Genomic DNA, 24,598 nt, shown 5'->3' with positions numbered 1-24,598 from the left:
CAACAATTAAACACAGCTAACTTTTATCATAACATCAATTAACTCTCCAACAGTAACAGCTTTAATTAATCTCCCAAGTTCAACAAACAGATCCCCTATAAACAGCCCCAACAGCACTGAGTCACATTTGGGGGAGCGTTTCCATCTAGTGGGGTGTGACAAATAACTGAGAACACAGGTGCTGGGGAAAGGGAGCTCTGCTGACAACCCATCCATCTCACCCAGGCAGCAACTGAAGTGCTTGGCTGTTGGAAATATAAAGCAGGGGGAAAAAAATGTCAAAATTCTGCTAAGAACTCTAAAATGGTAACATATCAATGTAAAAATCTGAAATGTGTTTGATTCCTTTTATTTTTTTATTTTTTTTTTTAAATTCAGATCTGCCAACTCCTTTTGGCTTCAGCGTTGATGTTGCGTGATCCAACAATGCGGCATGCATGGGATATTATTAATGCCTTTTGAGAAATAAAAGGGCAAAATCAGAGTATTATAAATCTGTGGAAAGGACATGGCATTTTTTTCTTTCCATAAAAGCTTCTATTCTGCCCAGAAAATCTCCAGCAATGCCTCATTTTGATAAAACCCTGTGTTTTCTCCCTGTGTTGGTTCTTCCTCCATTCCTAGCTTGGATAGCTCAGGATGTGCCACATTCCCTCACTCTTCCTTAGGGATCATCTCCTGCTCAGCTTCCAGCAGTTTGGTGCCTTTTCCCCTTTTTAAGAAGAAAACTGCATCTGGTGAAGGGATTTTGGTCCTGGATCCCTTGATTGTCATCTGTGTCCCCTTCCTGCCGAGAGGGCTGCAATCATTGCCATGGGAAGAAAAAGATGACGGCATTTGAGGGAAGCAGAGAAGGAAGGGGACAGTGTCTCAGGTTCAGATCAGGGGTTTAAGGCAACAGGGAGTGACAAGGGCAAGGAAAAGAGATATTTAATTGGAAATTTCTGCCTTTTTAATCTAGGAGAAGACATTGTTCTTGTATCAAGCCTGATTTGCCTCTTTTTTTGCCCTTGTCTGTTGTTCTTTCCATACTGATTTCTGGAAAATTACGGTGCTGAATTTTAGGGACTTGGGGAGCTAAAACTGCGTGTCTAAAGGAAATATTTCTGTGCGGTTTCATTCCAAAAGGTGTCTGTGCTGGGGTGAGGGGCTCTACACACCTTTGCAGAGCTGCTCTGCTGCATCCAGCACTCCTGAGTGCTCCACCATCTGCTTTTCTCTCTTCCCCAGGCTGCAGGAGGCAGTGGGACAACATCACGTGCTGGCCTGAAGCAGAGGTGGGAGAAGTCGTGGTACGGCCATGCCCCAAGTACTTCAGATTCCTGACCTCCTTCCTGGGTAAGCAAATCCCAAAGCAGCTCCACAGCTTCACTCCAAGGGGTTTCTCATCATTCCAGAGGGAGAACATCTCAGTCAAGGGGGAGAGAACAGCTCTTAGCCAGAGGTAAAGGAGGTTTCCAAGCCATACATGAATTCCCAAACATCAAAACATCCTCCCTGCACTTGCAGCACCTCTACTGTGGAGCACACAAATGGCTCCTGGTGAAATCCAATAATATGGATGTTGTGCAGTGAAAACTGAATCAACCTGTGGAACAGTCGTGTTTGTTGTGCAAAACGAGCAGTTTAGCACAATAATTAATTAAGTCTCTGACAGAAAAGAAACAAGTTGGAGCTGTACATAATAAAGTTTTGTTTCGTTTTTTTTCTGCTGGAATGAGAGATGTGGCTACAGGCCAAGGAATTAACCTGACAAACAATGAGCAGGGGAGGTTAATGGAGGAGGTGGCTCTAACTCACTGTGCAGGGTGTTCTGAGAAGCTTTAGTTTAAAATTCAGGTCTCAGGGGGGCATGCAGCAAGAGGGCTGATTGTGTCTCTGGGTAGTTTATACTTATTTTTCACTATTTTATTATAGGAGTCCTGCAGGCCTTAACAGAGAATTAAGTTCTTTTGCACTGGAGATCCTGACCCTCCATTTTTAAAGCCATTTTTAAATCAAACACGTGGGATAAATTAGGAATGGGGGTAGGGGCACAATATCATCCCTGTTCAACAGGCCTGGGCACTGCACTCATTAACCAGCACATGCTGATTACATGACTTGCTCAAGGCCACCCCAAAATTCTTGTCAGGCACAGAAGGGAAATTCAAAATCCCTGGGGTCCAATCCTAGCGCTGACTTCCTCATTTCCAAAATTCCCTGGTGGCTCATCACTCCTGTGTCAACAGCCAGGGAGAAGAGGCAGAAGCTGCTGTGATATCACATCTTGCAGGACAAGACCCCTGTGCATTGGATCAGCCATGTGGAATAATTTCCTGCTGTTCCTGCTCTGTGCCCTCCCCTGAGCACAGCATTCACTTACTGGGTTTTATATATTGGCAGAGTTAGTAAAACACAAAGGAAAATCTCTTAAAAATGCTTTCTAGTACATCATCCCACCAGAGCTGAGCAATGAGGAAAATGTTGTGTATATTTGATTATATAGAGAGGTCAAGCACTGGAACAGGCTGCCCAGGGAAGTGGTGGATTCATTTTCCAGGGAAGTGTTCAAGAATAGGAACATGGTTTAGTGGGGGCCTGGCAGTGTTGGGTTAATGGTTGGACTCGATGTTCTTAGAGGTCTTTTTAAACCTCAGTGACTCTAAGGTTTCATTTTATGTACATTTATTTTTTTTTTCCTTTTAAATCATTGGGACTGTGTTGGACTTAAGCTAAGGAAAGTGGAATATCTTTAATTTTGTGGCAGGATGAGCTTATGAGACGCAATAAATTTGCCTGTTCAGGTGCAACTGCTGTTCTCTGAGATGTCCCAGGATATCCTGGTCTCCGAGTTCCCCTGCAGAAAGGTGCAGATCTCCCATAGTTTCTGTGTCATTGGATCTGTCAGGTACTTCAGAGTATCTCAGCCTTAGGTTGGGTGAGAGCTGGGCTCTGCTCCCGGGGAACAAGGGACAGGACGAGGAAATGGCCTCAAGCTGGGCCAGAGGAGGTTCAGGATGGACATCAGGATAGTTTTTTTTCATGGTGGTCAGGGGTGAGAAGGGGCTGTCCAGGGAGGTGTTGGAGTTCCCACCCCTGGAGGTGTCCAAGGAAGGCCTGGAGGTGACATTCATTGCTCTGGGCTGAGGAGAAGGAGGGGATCAGTCACAGGTTGGAATTGGTGATCTTGGAGGTCTTGTCCAACCTGAGTGACTTTGTGGTTCTGTCTAGAGGATGATTCCTATTCGGGGAGAAGCCCAGACTTCTCTCGGAGCACTCAGAGCATAATTGGGCTCTCTGTGCCCTCATCTCAGTGTGCCCAGCCAAGAGCCTCAGACACGACCCTTCCCCGCACACCCCTGGGGCCAGCTGTGCTCTTGGGGGAGCCATGACCTCAGCAAATGTCACCCAGCCTTGCAGCTGGCAAGGTCAGCAGCCTTCTGGGGCGATTTCACATTGCTCTGGAGGAGTTTCCTCTGGTTTAATGTGGTTTCTGACTGTCATCCAGGGGTTCCAGTCACTGGAAATCTAGCTGGTTTGTACAAGGGTATGGAGTGATAGAACAAGAGGGAATGGCTTTAAACTGACAGAGGGCTGGGTCACATTAGATTTTAGGAGGAAATTCTTCCCTGTGAGGGTGGGCAGGCCCTGGCACAGGGTACCCAGAGAAGCTGTGGCTGCTCCTGGATCCCTGGAAGTGTCCAAGGCCAGGATGGATGGGGTTTGGAGCACCCTGGGATAGTAGAAGGTGTTCCCTGCCTATGACAGAGGGTGGGACTGGATGAGCTTTAAAGTCTTTTCCAACCCAATCCATTCTATGATTTTATGATTGTATAGTTTGGTCAGTGGTTCATTTCAACTTGAATTAACCATTTACAGTGATCAGATGAGCAACAGCATGAAAATTCCTGTTTGGTAAAGCACAGGGTGAGTTTCTTTGGAGAAAGCAGAGTCAGGACTCTTAATTTCTGCTGCTTGTGAAGTAGGGGTGTCTGTACAAGACTGGTGTCCAGGACCCCTTTAATGTCCACAGAAATGTGGTCAGCACTGCCTAAAGACACTGTGGAGGTCCCTTCCCAGCTCTGGAGGTGCCATGGGCTCTATTGATGAATTTTCTGTTTACTGGAGCAGGAATGCAGGTACTGAGCTCACAGAGAGGCACCCACAGCACAGACACTGAGGGCTCCATTCAGGCTTTTAACCATAAACATCTGGTACCATTTGATAAACGTTGGAAGATCTAAAATCCACAAAGATTCCTCAGCTGGTGTTAAGATGCCTGTATTCAGGAAGCCAAATTTCCAGCCTGAAATGGCATTTGTATCAACTGATTTTAGAATTTTCCATAAGTCAGCCTATTTCTGGGCTGGTTTCACGGTCAGAGGTGAGGAACCTCCTTAGAGGCACAGTCCAGCTGGTTTTTAGGTCCTCACTCCAGGATGGGTTTAATACCATCCATAAACCACATTATTTCTGTCCATTTACAACAAAAAGATTGTGGAGTGGCTCTGGCAGATGGGATGTCTTCCAACAGGGTTGAATTCCACCTCAGCAGAGCACCAACAGAACAACTGATACCATTCCCAAAGCAGGAGCAGCAGCTTTGATTCTCTCTGAGTCAGAGGCTTTGTAAAACCATTAAAAAACAGGGAAAGCAGTGATGGTCTTAAACAGAGGGAGGGGAAGATTTCCTGCTGTTTTATAGGATTTGTTGCAAATTTAATGCCATTGAAGGTTGTGAAGCAGCTCTTCCTTGGTAGCAGTGAGTGCCACTGAGCAGCTTTCAAGGAACTCAATCATCTGGGTAATGTTTGTGTCGTACTCCTTGAGCCCTTTTCAGGAACATGAAAGCTTTTATCAAGTTGTGAGCCAGGGGAAATCTTTTTAATGTATTTATGGAAGGAAAAGGGTGAAGTACCAGGAAACAAAGAGTTAATGTGATTTTTCTGCCTCATGGAGAATAAGCTCTTCAAATGACTAATATCCCATCTCATGGTTAATAAAGGATAAAATATCTTGTGGCATTTAAAAACCTCAAACTGTCTTGATGTCATTTGACATTAATTTTTTTATGGCATTCACAGATCCAGAAAATTTTCATTATTTCATAACGTTCATCAGTGCCATGTGAGGGAGACGGATGAAAATATTTTTGGCACCTTTCATTATTAAAGTGCACTGCTTTCCACCCCTCGACCAGAGTGTTCCTGCTCTGTTTTGATTCGTGGAAGATGACATTTGTAATAGGGATTTATGTCTCACAGTTCTCCAAAAGCAAATGTCCACCATTCACAAGTTAAATTAGCACTGATGGTTTTTAAGCTTCAGCTCTGAGATTAATTGACCTAAGGGAGAGGGGATGGGCACAACCAAGCTCTGGAATCCCACTCAGCAAGTGAGATCCATCTGAATTCAGGCTTGACAAACTCCTTTTTTCTTCAGGTGCTCTAAATTTATTTCCCCTTTCCTTTCCCCTCCTTTATGAACACTTTTTATTCTGCATCGCTTCTGAAAGAGGAACAAAAATTGAATAAAATGAGGATAGGGATGAGCAGAGAGCAAGAGATGAGAAGACATTGCCACATCTCTAAAGAACCCCAAAACGAACCCTACCCATTATTTATTTGCTGCTATGGTCATTAAAATACCCAAGAAGTTGAGTGTGGTTTTTGTGGAGTTCTCTTCGGTGAGAGCCCTCGACCTGCTCAGGTGTTCTGCTCTCCACGTGTGCCTTCATATCAAAAAGGCAAAATTACCTGGAGAAAATGAGGCTCAGAGCAGGCATCACCATCCCTGGAAGTGTTCAGAAACGCGTGGATGTGGTGCCTGGGGACATGATTTGATGGTGGCCTGGGCAGTGTGGGGTTAATGGTTGGACTGGAGGATCTTAGAGGGCTTTTCCAACCTAAAGAGAATCACACAGAGTCACAGAATGACCAGGTTGGAAGAGACCTTCAATGTCCGTTCTATAATTCCATGATTTGTTCGCAGCTGAGGTGTCACAATGTTTGTGCCCCACTCCTCTGAAGGATGCTACACCCCCCACTTCTACCCAAAAATGTGCATCTTCTTCTCTTAGATGTTTCCTGGAATCCTCTCACTTCAGTATCAAAACATCAAATGAGAATTTTGTCCTAAAATGTGACAGCTCCGTGTTTAGGATGAGAAAACAAACGGTTCACAGAAGGTGCCTAATCAAGGGGAATATTGTTATTGTTAAGAAAGGGGGAATTATCTATATTTATTAATTTGTATGTGTTATAAGGGTATAAGGTTATAAGGATCTTCACTCTTAGAAGTAAAAAGTTCAGGAAGGGGAAAGGAAAATTGAGTTTTGCCACAAAAACAGGGTGCAGGAAGTTTCAGGGCACTGGACAAGTGGCAGTAATATCTGCAGGCCAAGTGATGTGAAAAACAACAAAGGAAGAAAATTAAGTCGGTCTTGTTTGATGTGCTGACCCAATGCCACAGGTTCTACTACGACATGAAGTTATGAAATGCAAAAATATAAAATAAATGTTAAACACTGGACAGAAATTGCATTGAAAGAAGGCTCTTGTGAGGCCACGACCGAGGCAGAGAAAGCAAATTGGGAAATTATCCTGTCATGACTTTCCCCACAAGCTTTCCCCAGGCCTAAGCACTTCAGCATCCAGCTAAGTGCAAGCAAGTTTCAAGTGTTTCCCAGGAACAGTGGGGCAGATCAATAACAAAAAATGAAAGTAGTGATGTGCCAATGGGCCCAGCAGTGTCTCGAGAATGGTAAATAATAGAAGTGTTACTGCTTTGATAGTTTCTGCTTGAAGAAATCGATTTATGCCCGTGGAATATGATGCTGGAGAAGCAGGAGTGATTGCTGGGCAGAGCACACCTTCCCCTCTGTGTTAGATGATGTTAGAAAAGGGCAAGGAAAGCAAGAGGGGGGCAAAACCCACCACCCCTGAGCCATGATTGACCTCAGATCTCTTTGTCTGATTTCAAACTCCTGTTAAAAGCCAATAAGAGGGATTTTCCCAAGAAGATCAAAGAGGTAGAGCTTCACCTGTAACATGAACTTTCAGACATGTCTCAGAGTCTGATGGGTGTGTTTGGAACAGATGAGAGTCAGAAATAAATTAAGAGATAAAAAACTAAAGAGCAAGACACAGACAACAAATCTGCATTTATTCAGTTCATCTGTTCAGTGTTTAACTCCTACCCAGATCAAACACCTCCGATAAAGAAAATGTTTTTCTCTCTGTTCCACAAACTCCTCCTTCCTCTTCTGCTGTGTCATGAACAAATCACATCAAATGGAAGGAAATTGTTCTCAGTGACACCAAGGAGAACTCGTGGGAGGGTCCCTGCCCATGGCAGGGAGGTTGGAACTGGGCTTTAGGGTCCCTTCCAGCCCAAATCATTCTATAAAGATTTTAGGATTCTAAATTCTGAGACAAGTTTTGCTTGTGCAGTCTCCATCCTCGAAGGATTCCAAGAATATCCAAAAGGCATCTGGTCATGCTTCCACTTTAGGTGACCACACCTGAACAGGGGGTTTGGGCCAGATGATCCCAGAGGTCCTTTCCAACCCCAACCATTCCAGGATGTTGTGGAAGCAGGACACTGAGTTCTTGCAAGGCATTACAAGGTTATTACTAAAATAAATGAGAGTTAGTTGTGCCTTTTCAATTAATTTTTTTAATGGAAAACCTCCCCTCATTGCTTTTAGGAACAGGCTTAGTTTGGCAGTGGTAACATTGATCAAATTAAATACAAACACCACAGAAAAACACAGATTAATTCATTAATTAGCTTTAACTAATACCACAAGAATGAGGGAACTCTCTTCTCACCAGGGACTTGCTTCTTCTTTTTCCACAACACAGCCTGGAGCACAAATCTACTGACCCTGGGAAGCTTCCAGCTCTCAGTGAATATCCTCCACTCCACATTGCTATAAACCCCTGGTCTCCCTCCTCATTAAACCTCCAGGAGTACAGTTTGAAAAATTTTAGCTCCAGTCTGATAGGAAAAGGGAAAATTTGGGAAATCTAGTGAACTTTGAAAGGCTGGAGATAAATTCCAAGCACAGAAACTTTGTGTTTTCTGATACTGTCATTTTCAATGTATTCTGAATTTCAGTGTACTACAGGTTTTCAGTGTACTCCATTGGTGCTCATTTTAGAGAGAACTTGTGTTACACAAATCAGTGAGAAACAGCTCTGGAAAATGGCAAATACAAGTTCTGGTGCTTTGAAAAATTTGCCTTTCCATTGACAAATAATTAGACTTTATTACCAAAGCCTGGAAAAACCAAGAGCCAGGGAGCCCACAAGAACTGGCTCATTTTCATCAGGGATCTGTGGCAGAGCTGGGATTTGACCTTGGAGCATAAAAATCTGTGTAATATTTCAGTCTGACCTAACCCTGCAGAACTCAGAGGCAAGCTAAGCTTGTGGGGCACTTTCCCAAATTTTATGCTCATTTTCAGTGTAGAAAGTGATATTTTAAACAGTGGTAATTAAAAATGTTATTTGGCCTGAAGAGAGACATCATCCATTACTTGAGCCAAATTGTGGTGTGACAAATTTTCTAACCTTGTACTTTTTTTACCTCTCAGACATCAGGTGAACATGAGAGGTTTTAGAAAGGTGTCTTGTATCACATGTGTGTGAATTTCCACATCTAAAAGTAACATGAGCACCAAAGGGTGGTAGAAAAACTTCTCTGGGAAGCAAGTTTCCCTAAAATCAAATTAATTTTTATTGTTATTTTTTTAACCCACTGATTCTTTGTCATTGTTCTTCCCTCCACCTTGGTTTCCACACCTGCTAAAGCATTGGGACAATTTTTGAAAGTATTGAGAGAGGTGAGAAATTTTAAATAATCATCAAATTGTGAGGAAGTGCAATTAAAAAGAAGAAATAGGAGAAAAATAAGCTGAAAGAAGCACACCTGAGTTCACTGAGAGTAAGAAACAAAGATTTAAAACCACCGTGAAATCTTAAGCCATCCCCAAACAGAGAGGAGGAGTTTTGAGCAGGAAATTCGAAGCAATGAAGTTCAGATAATGGGATCCATTGTAACAAAGAAGAAATAACATAAATTGCATAACACCTCAAAAAAATCTGAAAGTACTGAACAGTCATGTCCTTGATTTGTTTGCACAAGATCCTTTATGATCCTGATATGAACCCTGGGGAAAGGAACAGCAAACAGTGGCCGTGCAGGGAAAGGCTGGGAACAGCAGCCCACGGAGCTGTGCTGAACTTGCTGCTTCTGGAGCAGCTGTGAAAACCAGCGAAGGCACCTTGGGGAGCCCTCCTGGACTCAGATCTGTTGCAAAGACAGATGAAAGGGGCAATTTTTAGTGTCAAAATCCACCTGTCACAGGGATTTGAGAAGTGACTCCAGGCAGGGGATTGTCTGCTGCTGGTTTCAGGGCAGAACAAGCCCATGGTTGGGAAGAGGTTCAGATGACTCAAGTGTCAGAAATTGCTGGAGGTGATACTTGAATATTTCCGTGACTCACAGCTACATAACTGATTTGCTCCCATTTGCAGGAGTTTTCTTACTCTTGTGTGCAAAGAACTCAGTTGTTGGAAATGTTTCCAAAGCTCTTTGAGCTTCACTGGTGTCATTTGTCACCTTCAGAAGCAAGAACAAATATTCTGTTTGTTCCTTCTGGTGTGCTGACCAGATTTCCAGTTTTGTGTGGTGAATGGCAGCAGTGGAATGCCCCAAGAGTGGGATCTGTGTGAGGTGGGCAGTGTGGGTCAGAGAAGGTGCTGGGGGAATTTACTCAGTGCTGCTGGGTGCATTTCAGCTTTGTTGGTTTTTTGACAAACCCATATCTTGGCCTTTTAGCCTACAAACCTCTTGGGGTGAGGCTGATCTGAGTGCTGGGCTCTCCTGGATGAAGCCAGTGTGGGTTTGAGGTCCAGCTGGGACAGGAAGCAGAGATGTTTTACAAAGTGAGAAGTGCTTTGCACTTAGAATCCTGCAAGGATCAGGCAGTTCTGAGTACCAAGGAGCCACGTGAACTTCAGTTTTGACAGCTTGGCTGAAGGAGTGAGATGTTCCTGTGTTAATTAAAGCTCCTTTTAGCTGGTCAGAGGCCCCAGGCACTCAGCGAGCTTGACAGTCCAGGAAACCTTCCTGCCCTGGAGTATACAAGTTAAAACAGGCAATTCAGGTTGGCAGTGTGTGGATTTTCTCCCTTCACAGCCAAATTTTGAAGTGCTTTGCTCACAAACAAGAGTGCATTACATTCCCCAGGAATCACATTGGATCAGGGCTCAGCTGTGGGCAAGGTCTGGGTGTGGAGGACTGGATTTAGTTCCCAGACCCCCAGCCTTATCTGCATCATGTGGAATGAACACTTTATCTACCCCTGTCCTGGCTTCTCACAGGCAGAGTGAAAGGCATAAATATTTTACTGCTCTGTTTAGATAAAAATTTTCCAGGAACAAAGTCAATGTGACAATAAAACATTCAAACAATACTGGTGCAGAGCCAGCAGCCAAAGGTCTGGGTACAACTGCCAGTGTGGTACCACTAGAGGAGATGTTTTGTGTGCACCTCTGTATTAAAATGTACTTTTTTTACTGAGGTCTGGACTTTAAAATGCTTCCCATTTATGAATTCTGTGTAATATGAAAAATTAATAACCGTGAAGAAGTATGAGAGTTTTACTCTAAGTGTTACAAGAATTGTGCTTTGACATTTATACCTCAAAAGGCAGAAGATGTTTTAATAGTGAGCTGAAAGTTTCTTTTTAAATCATGTTTTTTCCTTTTCTTCCAGGGAATGTGACCAGGAACTGTACAAGCCAGGGCTGGTCTGATGTGTACCCTGCACCCTACGCTGTAGCTTGTGGATATGATTCCAACAGCACCCCAGGGGAAGAGGTTTGTAAACCCAGATGGGTGGACAATGAGATTTAACAGGGATCAATATCAGAATTACATGATCTTCCCGTGCCAAATTTTCCCATTCCCCCTCTGATTCCTCAAGAGGGAAGGATCTTCTTAAGGATCTGCTTGGAAGCAGAATTCAAATGTTTGGTCAAGGAAACGATCTTCCCTTTGATGCCATAGACTCATAGAATTATGGAATGGCTTGGGATGGAGGGGAATTTCGGGATCATCCCACTCCACCCTATGCCATGGGCAGGGACACATTCCACTAGAGCAGGTTATTCCAAACCTGGCCTTGAACACTTCCAGGGGTGGGACATCCAAAATTTCCAGGATGTCTCAGGACCTGGGGAGATCAGACCATTGTCTGTGTGATGTCCACACGTAACTTCAGATGTTTTATTTTCCACAGTAGACTTTGAAACAAGCCCTCCACATTTATATTTATGCTTAAGTGGATATGGTGATTCCAGACTTTCTGTGGCACCATAAGCATCAAAAGCTCTAAAGGGATAAAAATTATGTTTTGCTGCTCTGCAAATCTCAACCAACTAAATATCTAGAGCTCTGTAGGGAGCACAGATTTTCATGAAATTTTACGAAATGTTGTTGGGAAATCTGCAAGCTCTCTGGAATATTGTTTATGTATAAATCAGCAATCGCTGACCTAGGTATAATTAGCTTTACAGAGTATTGTCATTCCACAGGAAGGAGTTTGTTACTGGTTTGCTGCATGCTGAGACATGAAGGGTAAAGTCTAAAGAGGATGACAAATGTCAGAAGCAAGATTCACCTCACCTAACTCAAAGTTCAGCATCTAATCTAAACTAATCACCTGTAACAAGGAAAAGCTTATGCAAGAAATGTTGCAGTATTTATATTTTTATATAACAGGTTAATTTGTTTAAATTAAATCTCTCACCATGCTTTTTGTTGTTGTTTAAGACAAACCTCAGCGTCAGTGAATGTTGGACATAGGAATCTCAATAATTAATTAATATGTGTTTCCAGTATTTAAAGAGGGCTTGCAAAAATTCTGGAGGGGGATTTTTCACAAGATCATGGAGTGATGGGACAAGGGGAATGGTGTTAATCTGAAAGAGGGCAGATTTAGATGTGATATTGGGAAGAAATTGCTCCTTGTGAGGGTTGTGAGGCCCTGGCACAGATTGCCCAGAGAAGCTGTGGCTGCCCTATCCTGGGAAGTGACCAAGGCCAGGCTGGAGCGGGCTTGGAGCAACCTGGGACAGTGGAAGTTGTCCCTGCCCATGGCAGGAGGTGGAATGAGACGATTTTTGAGGTCTCTTCCAGCCCAGTCCATTCTGGGATTCTGTGACTCGACATGGTGAGAGGTCTCTGTGCATGGTCACACATTGCCAAGGCACTCAAAGAGTTAACAGGGGATCTGAGCAGGACCGAGCCAGCTCTGAGTGTGAAAGGAAACAGAAAACAGCAAAGGGAGAGGTGCACAAAGAATCTCAGGGCTGTGCTGAAGAAAGCCTGGCTTCAGGGTCAGCCAGCACTTCACATCCTCAGGTGTCCATCCCTCGACTGAGCTGTGTGCCTGCAAAAACCATCGCTCCAGCTCTGCTGTGGAGGGACCCCCACCCTGAGCTCTGCTTTGTGCTCCTGCTGCACAGGGGATTTGGGAATTCCTGGGACTTGCTCCGGCCACCCAATGGGTTGGAGCGTTGCCAGAGTGCTGCGTTACCAGGAGAAACTCTATTGTGTTCTTTTAATTCTTTCTTAATTATTTTCTCCTGATTTGCACAGGTTTTTTTCCTGCTGTTAAAGTCCAATTTGTGTGAAAAGTTGTTGAGGGGGGTGAATATGTGGTAGCAGCCTGTGAAGAAGAATAGATTTTTGTTTTGTTGTTGTTGAATTGGCAGTGAATTTGGGGAGCAAGAAGTAAAGGGAGTAGGAAAAAAAACATCAGGGTGTACAGGACATGAGGTCCAGGAAAGACTGATAAGCTTCCAGGAGTAAAACACTTTATGAACTTCTGGTCTCAGGTCAGAAACAACAAGAAAAAATATGAAAAATAAATAAGGGCAGTGTGTAAGGTTTTAGCTGTGAATTCTGGCAGTCCCTAAAGCAGCAGATGATGAAGGTACCAAAGTGCTGCTCTTGGGCTCCAGGCAGTGATGAGGAGCCCTTGTCCAAGCTGGGACTTTTAAAAGTGGTGCATTAGCAAATGGGGAGCAGGGCTGTTGTCCTGCTCCCCTGTCAGATGTGATGCTCTGCTCCCTGATGTGCTTCCATCTGCCCAGAGGGGACACCCCAGGGTCTCCATAGGTTCTGTCAGAAGATGGTGATGTAAAGAGACACCTCCAGAGGTCAGTTCAGCCCACATTTCTCTCCAAAGAAATTGCTTTTCATTTACTCTCGAGGGAACCCTTTGGGCTGAATGCCATGAGCCCCAAAACACTTGGCTCCTGAAAGACTTTATTTCAATATTTCTCTTCTTTTTCGCTCAAAATTGTCAGTGTTTCCCATTGCCAACCAAGGGACAAGTGAATAGAATATTCTGAATAGAAACCAAGGAAAATAAATCTTAGTTAATCTCAATTTAGCACCTACCTCAAATAATTGTTATTATCACAGTCCTGTGAAATTAAGCAGAAGCTTTTAGAAGTCAAAGAGACAATGATGAAGTTGCCTGATTTCATTCTGTGAATCAGTCAGGCATCCTGGCATGCACTGCCTTCACTTATCTGCATCCCTTTCTATTCTTATAAGGTTATTTTATAATCTGGACCCCGAGTGAAATTTCAGTTCCATTTATGATCTTGGGTCAAATCCTCTGCTTTGATATCTCTAAAATAGGAACCAACTATCATTAGCAAGTGCAGTGAAGAGTGAGGAGTCATTGTGTGCTGCTTCCAGAGCAGAGATGACCCCACATCCTGCATTAAAGCTGAGTGCAGAACCATCCCACTCTCCACAAGAAGGATTAGTCACCATAAAATATGAGGGGAGGGGGAAGGAAGCAGGGAATTGCTTGTTGAATAACACCAGGAACTTTCTGTGCATGAATTGCTCCTGGGAATAACTCTAAGAAGCAGAAGGGCTGCTTTTCTCTGCTCTCCTAAAGGAAGTGTGGGACAACTTCTTGTTCCTACAGTCCCCTACCATGAGCTCCTCCTTCTGCTGGCCAGGTCTTCTTTGGAATATTTCTGTTCTGCTGCCATCAAAAATAGAGAATAGAGAAAGATGAAATCAACATGAGGGAGGTTGACTGCTTTAATTAGAAAAGTCAGAGCTGCCTTTGGGATCCCAGACTCCAGGAAGGCTGGAAAGAAGACTTTGTCTTGGGGGTGCTGGTGGATGAGAGGCTGGACATGTGCTGACCATGTGCACCTGTAGCCCAGAAATCCAATGGTATCCTGGGCTGATCCCACAGCCTGGGCAGCAAGGAAAGGGGGGTTTCTGCCCCCCTCGGGTGAGACCCCACCTGCAGAGCTTTATCTGGGCAAGACCAGGCAGATAAATTGTCCTGAAACCCTTGAATTATCTCTTCAGAGTGACCCAAAGCTGTCAGTGGTGTGGCTGTAAGGACACGGTGCTTTAACCACCTCTGAGGTGTGTGGTTGGAGATAAGATCAGTGTTATCCCTGAAAACTCTCTTGTTTTAACACCTCTCCAAGCTGGCTTGTGCAAATGCTAAAGGATTGCAACTCATCCCAGCCTCACTGGTTCTGTAAAGTACCAAATACTTGTCAAAGCCTGTGAAAATAGCACATAAAAATGTCAGCCCTCAGTGATATGGAAGAGTATTTTTCCAAACAAGGTTGGATTTAGATTTTTTTGCCTAACCTGCTCTTCGTGGTTTTGGTTGTTTGGGTTGTTTGTAGAAGATAATAACAGCAAGGGAAGAGGAAGGTCAATCAAGAGCTGGAAAAAATAAAATTTTCCATAAACTGAGTTAGATTCTGAAAAAAAGCTTACATTATTTTTTTAATTGATAAACATCTAAATAATTTTACCTCTTGATTTTTTTCTTTTTTTTTTTTTTTAAAGATGAAAATCAAAATCTATTGATTTAGAGTGTTGCTAGAGAGCTTTGGAGAGTTTATTTGCCCATTTTATTTAGACTGGGATTCCCTGTTGGATCCAAGTCCTGCAGTGCCCCATGCTCAGAAATTTCCTCTGTGTGCTAAGAGAAAAACCATGAACCAATTTCCAACTTAACATATATTTATGAGTCAACAGTTTTAAGTTTTTACTTGCCTAAACACAGTGTAAATTCCACAAAAGCAAACCAGTTTCCCAGACAGTTCTGCCTTCAGACCTCCTTGATAAAATTAAATTAAATTAAAACCACACTCACCAGGTCAGACCCAGCATCGTGCACTGTTTAGCTGAACATTGGTCACTCCTGTTACATGAGGTTTTCGGCTGTAGCTGTGTCTGCAGGTGTCAAACCAGCCTCCCCTCAGCAGGAACCTTTCCCTTGTGTAACTTTAACCTGGGTTTGGAGTTGTCCAGGTGTGGAGAACCAGATGGGTTCACACTCACACCAGCGGTGTTGGAGTCACCTGCGCTCCTGGGTGGGATTTTAAAGGGTGAAGGAGTCAGAGGTGTTCTAGGAGAATGGAGAAGGATGATTTCCTCGTCCCAGCAATGTGTTTAGGAGTGCATTTTGGACCTGTTTGAAAGCCTTTTCTTTCTTTCACACCAGCAAACAGCATTCTACGGAACGGTCAAGACCGGCTACACCATCGGCCACACCTTATCCCTCATCGCCCTCACGGCTGCCATGATCATTCTGTGTCTCTTCAGGTAAGACCACGAGCAGAAAAAGGCACAGGGATGACTCAAAGGCTGGTGATTTACAGGCTGTACAGGCTGTGAGTCTTACAGGAAGCTGCCCAAGATTTCTGTCAATCTGTGCTGGATGGGGGAGGAAGGTTCCTCCATCTTTCAGTGTCACCGTGTTGTCACGTGTGATTTGTGACCTTTGTGTGACAGTTGTAACCCAAATCCAATTATTTAGGTGGATGCATCTCAGCAAAGGCAGACTGCTCTGTGATGGATCTCTGTTAGAGTTTTACAGTCCACAGAGTCCTCACCTGAATGCTGTATATGGATACCAGGGAATTTCTACCTAGGTATTCAAAATGGTATCCAAAATACCAAATAATCCAAAAAATATCCAGGATCACAAAATCACAAAATGGTTTGGGTTGGAAGGGACTTCAGTGATCATCTCATGTCATCCCCTGCCATGGGCAGGGACACCTTCCACTATCCCACGTTGCTCCAATCTCATCCAACCTGTCCTTGGACAATTCCAGGGATGGAACATCCACAGTTTCTCTGGGCAACCTGCATCCATCTGCCCAAAGTCTTTTCCAGAAACACTTCCTGCCGCCACAGAGACCCCCAGGGCCATTTAAACTTGCTGCTGTCCCTGAGATGTGCACAAGTGTGGCAGATATGATGCAGGGCCTTCAGGAGAGCCAGGGTCATGGATGGATGGGCAGTCTGCGGCTCACCAGGTGGCATTGGAATCCCAGATTGCAGCAAATGGATCAATTCCTGCTCTCTGCTTTTGTAATAGATTCAGGCATCTAAATTTGGGTGCCTCCAATGAAGAAGTCTGCATATATGTAATCTCCTATTATAAATTCAATTATGTAAGGGGAGATGAGCAAAAAGCAGACCTGTGTGAGCTGGAAGAACCCTTTGGATGAGGTTCCATCTCCTCATGTAAGACAGGGCACATTTTCCAGGGTAACTCTCACACCAAGGCTGGCCTCACCCTTCAGGAACTTTGCGTTTCTCCTCCCACATGCTTTCTCCACACCTCTAACAATAGAGGAGTCAATCAGACAATGCAAATTACCTCCACAAGGTGCCAGCCAGGCTGGTGGAACCTCTGAGGATCCTGTTTTTCCTTCCTGGCAAACAGCTGAACGTGACTTGAGCCTGCAGGCACAGAGGACTCAGCTCAGCCCCATTATCTTGCCGTCATGGGAGATTGTGAGCACAACCTCAGCCAGTGGCTCGTTAAGAGGTGGTGATTTGATTGTGCTGCTGAGTGAGGTCTGCTCTGCTTCTGGTGTCTGTACAAAGCTCCCATTTCCAGACTATTAAGCCTTTCACTTTAGCTGATCTAAAGTCTCTCTTGAAAAAAATCCTCCTACTTAATCAGAATTTGACTTCAAAATATTAGCAGGCAAGGGATAGAAAAACTCTGGTGTAGTTCTCAGTATTGTTAACAAACAGTATTTTTAAAGTGAAAATATAGTTCATATTGCTCCAGAAAGCCTGTAATATGTGTTAATTCTGGCAACAGATGCTAAGAATTTATTTGCCTGCTTGGAGAAACATTTCACTTTGAAAAGAATTATTGCAGCAGAAACATTCTGTAGAAAACAGAATGTTATCATGAGCACAGTCTGCTCAGTCAAAAACATTTCTTTTCCTGTGGAGAGCAGTGGGATGTACCTGTTTTCTGTCATCCTGTATTTTTTCCTGTTTTTCTGAGGACTGAAAAAGCAGCAGTACTGCTGCAGATTTGTGGATTGCCACGTTCTGTGGAATTAAAGAGGCTTAAGTGGATTTGTGGTTATGGTTATCAGACCAGAGCCCGTCTCAGGGTTTCCAATATTTAATTGGGACTCTATGTCATGGTAGAAGGAGTGTTTAAATATAAAAATAATGCTTTTGAGAAGATTTGCTATTCACAAATGCTTCATTTCTTCCCAACAGAAAACTACACTGTACTCGAAATTACATTCACATGCACCTCTTCATGTCCTTCATCATGAGAGCCATCGCAGTCTTCATAAAGGATGTCATCCTGTTTGAAAGTGGGGAGTCCGAGCACTGCTTCGTGAGCTCAGTAAGTATCCTTGAACTTTGAAATTTCCACCTCGTTTTGTTGCCCCTCTTAAACAATGCACCAAATTTTACCTTGCAAATGCATGTGGGGCGGTGCTTTGGGAAGATTTCAAATCATTTTGTCGTTTGAAAGGGAAAGAAAAAACAAACATGATTGCTGCCATTTCATTTATATGGTGAAGGAATAAATTGATTATCAGAGCCCAAAATGCATATATTTATATTTTATGGACTTGACAGTCTTAGAGGTCTTTTCAAACTTTAAGGATTTTATCAGGTCAAACCCACAAGTGATGCTGTACAGGATTTTGGGGCTCCTGTCAGTCCTGTGTCCATCTCCCAGCCACAGGCTAATTTTTTGGAGATCCTGGTCTAAGGAGGCTTGTGATTAGGGATTCAATAAAACCTTTTCCTTCAGTGAGGATGGGAGTCAGATCCAAATAAAATAACTAATTTTATTTATCTATGGGGTAAGCACCTCCACATGAGCCATGTGTGTAAAGTGCATCCACAGGTAGTGGGCTCTAATTAATCAATTCCCTGGAGCCTGGAATGCTGTTCAATCCTTTGGGAGAAGGCAGCTGCACATGGGTGATTCTCTGGGCTCCAGTGACCTGATCCCTGCAGGACTTCAGGCAGGAAATCTATGTGCACACATCATCATCATCCATTTTTCATCGGAATCAGTATCCCACGCTCGCTGTCTGCAACTGTGAGATTTCCCTACTGGGATGATAAATAAGGGCAATAAAGGAGTTGGGCTATTTTTTGCCTTTCAAACTCAGTGTTATCAGCTGGAGCAAACATTAAGGAGGGAGAAGGGCTGTTTATCTAAAGGCCACACTGACGTAAGAGGATACCAGTAATGAATAAATTTAGGCAGGAAATTGAAATCACCAAAATGAAGAGATGTGATCAGAAGTTATCCAGGGAAAATAAATAAATAAAAAAAGACAAACAGGAACCCTCCATAGTAAATTCAGAGCATTAGATGAGCTGCCTGCTGATAATAGCAGGGGACTGGGCACAGCACTCTAGCAGATCCCTCTGGACCTGTTTTTTATGTCATACAGCACCAGAAAAAAAGGCTCTCTTTTCTTTCCCATCCATCCAATTTCTTCCTTGCCTGCTGGCTTTCCTGTATCCTTACCCTGAGTCCTGTCTCTGTTGTTATAATGACATTTCAGCATCTCTCAGCTGAAACCCGGAGCAGCCTCCTCTCAGCTTTTCCCAAGAACTGTGTGCAGCATGATTCATTCCCTTTGGAATGTCCCTGTGTGCTTCCCCCTCTCTGTGATTCACTGGGATCTGTATTCTTGGAATGGGATTTTCTTGAGAAGGTCCATGAATGGGTAGAAAGACACAGAAACTGGAATAAATTGCCACAGATTAATTGTCTGTGCCAATTGGCAGAGGAGCCAAGACAGGACAGGCCATGGAGTGTGAGCCAACCTCTCGTCCCTGTTTTGGGATCCAGTTTGCACTGGGTTTTTGGGTCAGGACTGGGGCACAGTTGCAGAGAGCTGAGTGAGAAGTGTTTGCTTCTCATCCATCCAGAAACATTTCTGGGTGTAAATACAGAATTTTCCTGCAGAATCCAGAATACCTGCGCTTTCAGGTAGCCCCATGGCTACAACATTTTTGTGTTTCTCCCCATCAGATTTTTGAGTTAATTGCCAGCTCAGGGTGATACAAAATGGTTATAAAATTATGTGGGACAAATCTGTCTCCACCACATTAGGCTGAGAATACCCCTTGCAAAACCAAGTATTGAATCAGCATTTTGGGCAACTTTTAGGTCACAGTCTAAAAGTACTGACACAAAATGCCTTTCCTAACATTCATCTGTTAGGAAAAATTGTTATAAAATCCACTGTGTTCCTGTGGGGTTGGTTGGGTTAGGTTAGGTTGGCTTAAGTTTGTGCTTTGAACTTGGAGGATAAAGTTTGACTTGGGAGACCTGGTGCTAATTCACACACTCAGGATTTTATCCACAATTCACTGAAGGTTTTGTGTGTAATGGCTGGATGTGGCCTTGAGCTCATCCACTCTGCAGAGAGATTTGAAAAAATGATTTGCTGGATGCTCTCACTGCCACTCTGGGTTAGAACAGGGCAAACCCAAAGCAATAAAATTGTTTCATTAGGAGAGAAAGTATCTCACTCCTTTAGGGAATGAAAGGGTAAAGACACTCCCCTTCCAGAACTGACTTAGAGCTGTAAAATCCAAATGAATAGAAACTTCTCCCAGCAATTCTGATTAAGGCACCAAAGTCCTCAATTTGATATTACCTGCTGCAGGAACATACTTTAAATTTTGTTTTGTGCTCCAGCCACACAAAAATGCATTAAGCTCTCCACCAGCAAATGTGTCAATGCTTCAACCAAGTAGGAACTCCAACACAGGAAGATGTATATGTAATTTTAAAAAAAAACACACTTTTTTTAATAGGTTTTACTGTGTTTTACTTCATTTTACCTTGTTTGGAACACTTCAGGTGTGGTGTTAACTCTCCACCATTTTAAACTCAAAGAATTTTGGATTGCCATTGAGTTCAGCATGAACAAAAACCCCAAAAAATTAATTTTTTGAGCATTTCTATGGGACACAGTGGCTGAGAATGTGGCTGTAAGCATTTCAGGGCCAGTGCAGCCAAAATATAAGTGATGAGCATCACTGAGTGATGGTGTGAGCCAGCACTGGGTGATGTGTGACATCCAGAGCCTCCTTGAGTTCCTTGGTGCTACTTTATCCATAAACTCACTCCTGGGGGAAAGAAAATACTTGGCTGAAAAAAAATCATCCTGTTTTCATTGGTCAGAAACCCTGAGCTGGCAAACAGGGCTTGTTTTTATGACTAAATGGAGCAGGTTTAAATGATCTTTAATCCCAGAATCTGCACAAGGCCCCTTTCCCCACACCAAGGAAACTCAGCACCGGTGGCTTTGTAAACATCCCTCACTCCTTCTCCTCTTGCCAGGTGTCCAAATCTCTTTAGATTTGTTTCTAGGCACAACTGTGGCTCATGGTTCCTTAGTCTGACCTTTCCCAAAAGTGGATTTTTGGGGGATTTCCCAGTAAGAAACAAAATTCTGCATTTTCTAGAGGGGTACAAACAGCAGAGGGGTGTGATGGCCACGCACTGACACGTTTTTCTCAAGGTACCATCAGGAGACCAAACCCACTTCCTCCCTCTCTCTCCTAAAGTATTTATGCAGCTTTTTAATTGTAATTATGTGTAACTGAATCATCCTATGGGTTTAAATGGATTAAAACCAGGCACCTGCTCCAGTGGGTTTGTCAGCTGGGGCTTTAAGCACTTGGATGTGGATCAGGCTCTGTGGAACCACCCACTCAGACTTCTTCAATAACTATTGGTTTTTGACTCATCCAGGTTGTGTTGTGTCTCACTAATTGGGCATTTCTGATGGAGAACTCACCACACCTGGTTTTGTTACACCTGCAGGTTGTTCATAGAGTGTGAAAAATGGCACCATTTTACAGTTTGGATTTGCCTTCATTTTTTTCTGGTTTAATTTTGGGTTTTTTCCCACTGCCAGACTCAAGAGGCTTCCTTAGAAGTTTTAGTTTTCCACACTGGTTTCCTTAGGTTTAGTGCCCTTCCCTTTCGGCATTCCCATAATTTTTCTTCCCCTTTCCTTCTCTCCTTGGGGAACACCCTGCAAAAAACAACAGTCAAAACAACAAATGTGGTAGAAGGATTGAACTGAACACTTCAAATGTTCATTTCATTTTTTGTGGGTTTAGGGATAGGTTTTGATATCATTTCATTACTGCCATATCTGGATGGCATAATAATGATGAACCACTTATATTTCCAGCCTTGCTGAAGACAAACCCAACAGTTTGCTGTAAACAAAGATCAGGTTCTACAGATTAAATTCAGGCTGACTTTTTTCTGAGTTCTGCCAATTTGCCTTTGCTGGAGATTCAGCCAAGGGAGATCACATCATTTATCTTTTCCCTTTTGTATTATTCCAGTAAAACAAAAAATTCCCATTCAAAAATTATTTTTTGCAGAAGAGAGTGGGAGTTCAGCAGTTGAGAATTTATGTGCATATCTCATATTTTAAGAGTGAAAAATTTGGGGTTTTTTACATTAATTCCCTCAGGACAAACTGATAACAGCTACAGGCCCTTAAATTAATTTTATTTATGGAAGTTGAGGACAGATACATTTTCATTTCCAGTGGTGAGGCTACTCAGATCCATGTGGGAGCAGCACAATATGCAGGCTGGTGGAGAAATGGAGCAGTAGAAAGTTTTTTATGCACTTGTATAAAAGCAAAACAAATATTAGAGAGTCATTTATTTCCTTGGGTGATATCTGATCATCACTGCTACAATCTGAGGTTTACAGCAAAACATAAGGGAAGGAAAAAAAAGAACAAAACAAAACAAAAAGCCCCAAATGAGCCCTAGAGAAAGGTCCTGTAAATCATGCAAAACAACAGAAAAAAATGCAGAGGGAAGGAATGGAGGTATCCTGGAAATAACCCAGGAATGGAGGCAGAAGCTCAGACTGTGGCAGAGCTCTGGAGGAGGAATTTCCTTTACTTAAGTGACTCTGTAATCCTGGACACTGTTGTGGGCTGGCACCTTACCACAGTGGCCAAAAAAGAGGGAAAATGGGAAAAGTCTGAGGAGGAGCTTTATTAAAACCCCAATCACCTTCTCTTTTTAGTTGCTGCCTTGTGGTTGACTTGGCTTAGCACTGAAGATGCACTCATGAGTGCCATTATCTTGTGATCAATGAGCACAAAACAGGCACAGTTTTAACCCATTTACCGAGATAATTCTATTTTTACGTCTGAGCTCAACTCTGAGTCGTCTGACACCCAGGTTAGACCATCCAGAGCTAATCAGCATCTCAGAAACACTCACAAGACGGCTCCCAAAAATCAAACAAGAATTCCTGAGAGACAGAATAGAAAGGCTGAGTCCTTCAAGACTGAGAGTTACATAACCCCTGCTAAAATCAGCAAAAGGAAATTCTTAAATGGCCTTGAGGATCACAGCCATGGGGCTTAAAGTGGCTTCTCATGAAAGCAGACATGAGAGTTTCTTCCAAAATCCAACAGGACAGTGTTGGATTTGAGGGAGTCTGCATGGAGTGCAGCAATGTGCACCACATTTTTCATTGGTGTAAACTGGTAAAACTCCGTTTATTTTAATACAAAATTGACTGGTGGAACTCCATTTGTTTTAATCAGTGCAGGATCTGCCCCTGCCATGCTTTGCACATGAAATAGAGGCTGTCTCATGTAACTTCCTTGAAAATCCTCACCTCATCCCTGGAAGTGTCCAAGGCCAGGTTGGATGGAGCTTGGAGCACCCTGGGACAGGGGAAGGTGTCCCTGCCCATGGCAGGGGGTGGAACTGGTTGATTTTTAAGGTCCCTTCCAACCCAAACCATTCTGGGGTTCTGTTTCTATAAATGCCTTGGCGTTTTCCGCTGGCTCTCAGCTGGCACTGAGCAGTGACAGTGCAGAGAAAAGCCGAGTTTATCTCTCGGGACTTTGGATTTCACATGAGTTTGGATTGAGCCCTTTCTGCAGAAATCATTCTCCAAGGAGGGATACAATGCTCCATCCAGGTTCATTCATGGCCCAGCATTGTCACAGGTGGAAGAGGGACAGGAAAGAAATAGAAATAGATCCACAAGCTTCTTCCTGATGTCCCCACTGCTCCGGTTGTGATGGGAGCAGGAAAGCCTTACCTGGCTGAGGCAGGGATTGTGTGCCTGGCTCAGGCTGCACAGCCCAGCTCGTCCATCTGGCAATGGAATTTCTGCTTTATGGAGTGGAAACAAACCCACAAGCCCAGACACAAATCCAGGTTATAATGGCTTCATAAACTGCCCAATGGCAGCTGACACTAGGCAAGGATTCAGGGGTTGCTCTTGGGGCAATCAATGATGGATGCATGAAAATATAATGGACCATGACCTGAAGGAAAGCAGGTTAAGATAAATTGAATTAATTAGCCACTGCCCAGGCTTTAGGGTGCACTTGTATAATGTTTCTGGGGCACCATGGGTGCAGAGCAGGAATTAACAGGGAAAATGTGGGTTTGGGACTTCTTTCTGTGCCTGAGACAGACAATGACCATGAATCCAGTTAAACTGATCTGTCTGTGCTCTTAATACTATATAAATATATATATATATCTGAAGCCTCTGAAAGGTTCATCATCAAGACATGAGATTGCTATTCCCATGAAGGTCTTTTATTTTTCATAAGTCTTGATAGATCATAAATTGCTTTAACAGAGACTTTCAAACTGGAGCCTACGTGCTTCCGTCGTGAGCCACTTTGCTTCAAGGTGGCCTTGTAAGAATTTCTTGGGTCACATTTCTTCATTCATAGATATTGTTCTCAACATCCTAAATTTCTGTGCATCTTCCAGGAAAGCCTGCAGAGCCCAACTAGTGCAGCAATTTTTTGTTTGAAATTCCCTGCTTTTCACACCCCGGGATAGGGAGGGAGGGAAGGAGTCAAAAGCACCCAACTGATTTAGGAGGATTTTTGTCATTTGAGTATTTAAGACAATTCACTTTCTTTATCAGACATAAACTTTGTGGGGCTTTTTTATTGCCCACCTGTTTGAGTCTGCAACTGCAGTTAAACTGGAGGAAGAAATAAAGGTGATGGCTTTTTGCCAGGCAGTCTGGATTGTTTGTTTTTAATTTGCATTTTTGCTGTTGTTACAAGCAAAGGTTGGGTGTGCAAAGCCTAAATTATCATCAGTTTGTTTCTTTTTCTTTTTCTTTTTCTTTTTCTTTTTCTTTTTCTTTTTCTTTTTCTTTTTCTTTTTCTTTTTCTTTTTCTTTTTCTTTTTCTTTTTCT

At 43.3% G+C, this 24,598-nt stretch overlaps 1 protein-coding gene across 2 annotated transcripts in view; it reads left to right on the top strand.

Annotated features, from left to right (window-relative positions):
• Positions 1-24,598, top strand: part of VIPR1 (vasoactive intestinal peptide receptor 1) — a 105,014-nt gene that overhangs the window by 51,905 nt on the left and 28,511 nt on the right. For both annotated transcript variants that reach the window (XM_015619938.3, XM_015619940.3), the window contains exons 3-6: positions 1,231-1,338; positions 10,768-10,871; positions 15,562-15,662; positions 17,598-17,730. In XM_015619938.3, coding sequence (XP_015475424.1) covers positions 1,231-1,338; positions 10,768-10,871; positions 15,562-15,662; positions 17,598-17,730 — 446 coding nt within the window. The remainder of the gene's footprint in view (positions 1-1,230; positions 1,339-10,767; positions 10,872-15,561; positions 15,663-17,597; positions 17,731-24,598) is intronic.

This window comes from Parus major, chromosome 2 (assembly GCF_001522545.3).
Source record: "Parus major isolate Abel chromosome 2, Parus_major1.1, whole genome shotgun sequence".
In the NCBI taxonomy this organism is placed as follows: Eukaryota; Metazoa; Chordata; class Aves; order Passeriformes; family Paridae; genus Parus; species Parus major.
This window is presented reverse-complemented; position numbering and strand designations above follow the sequence as displayed.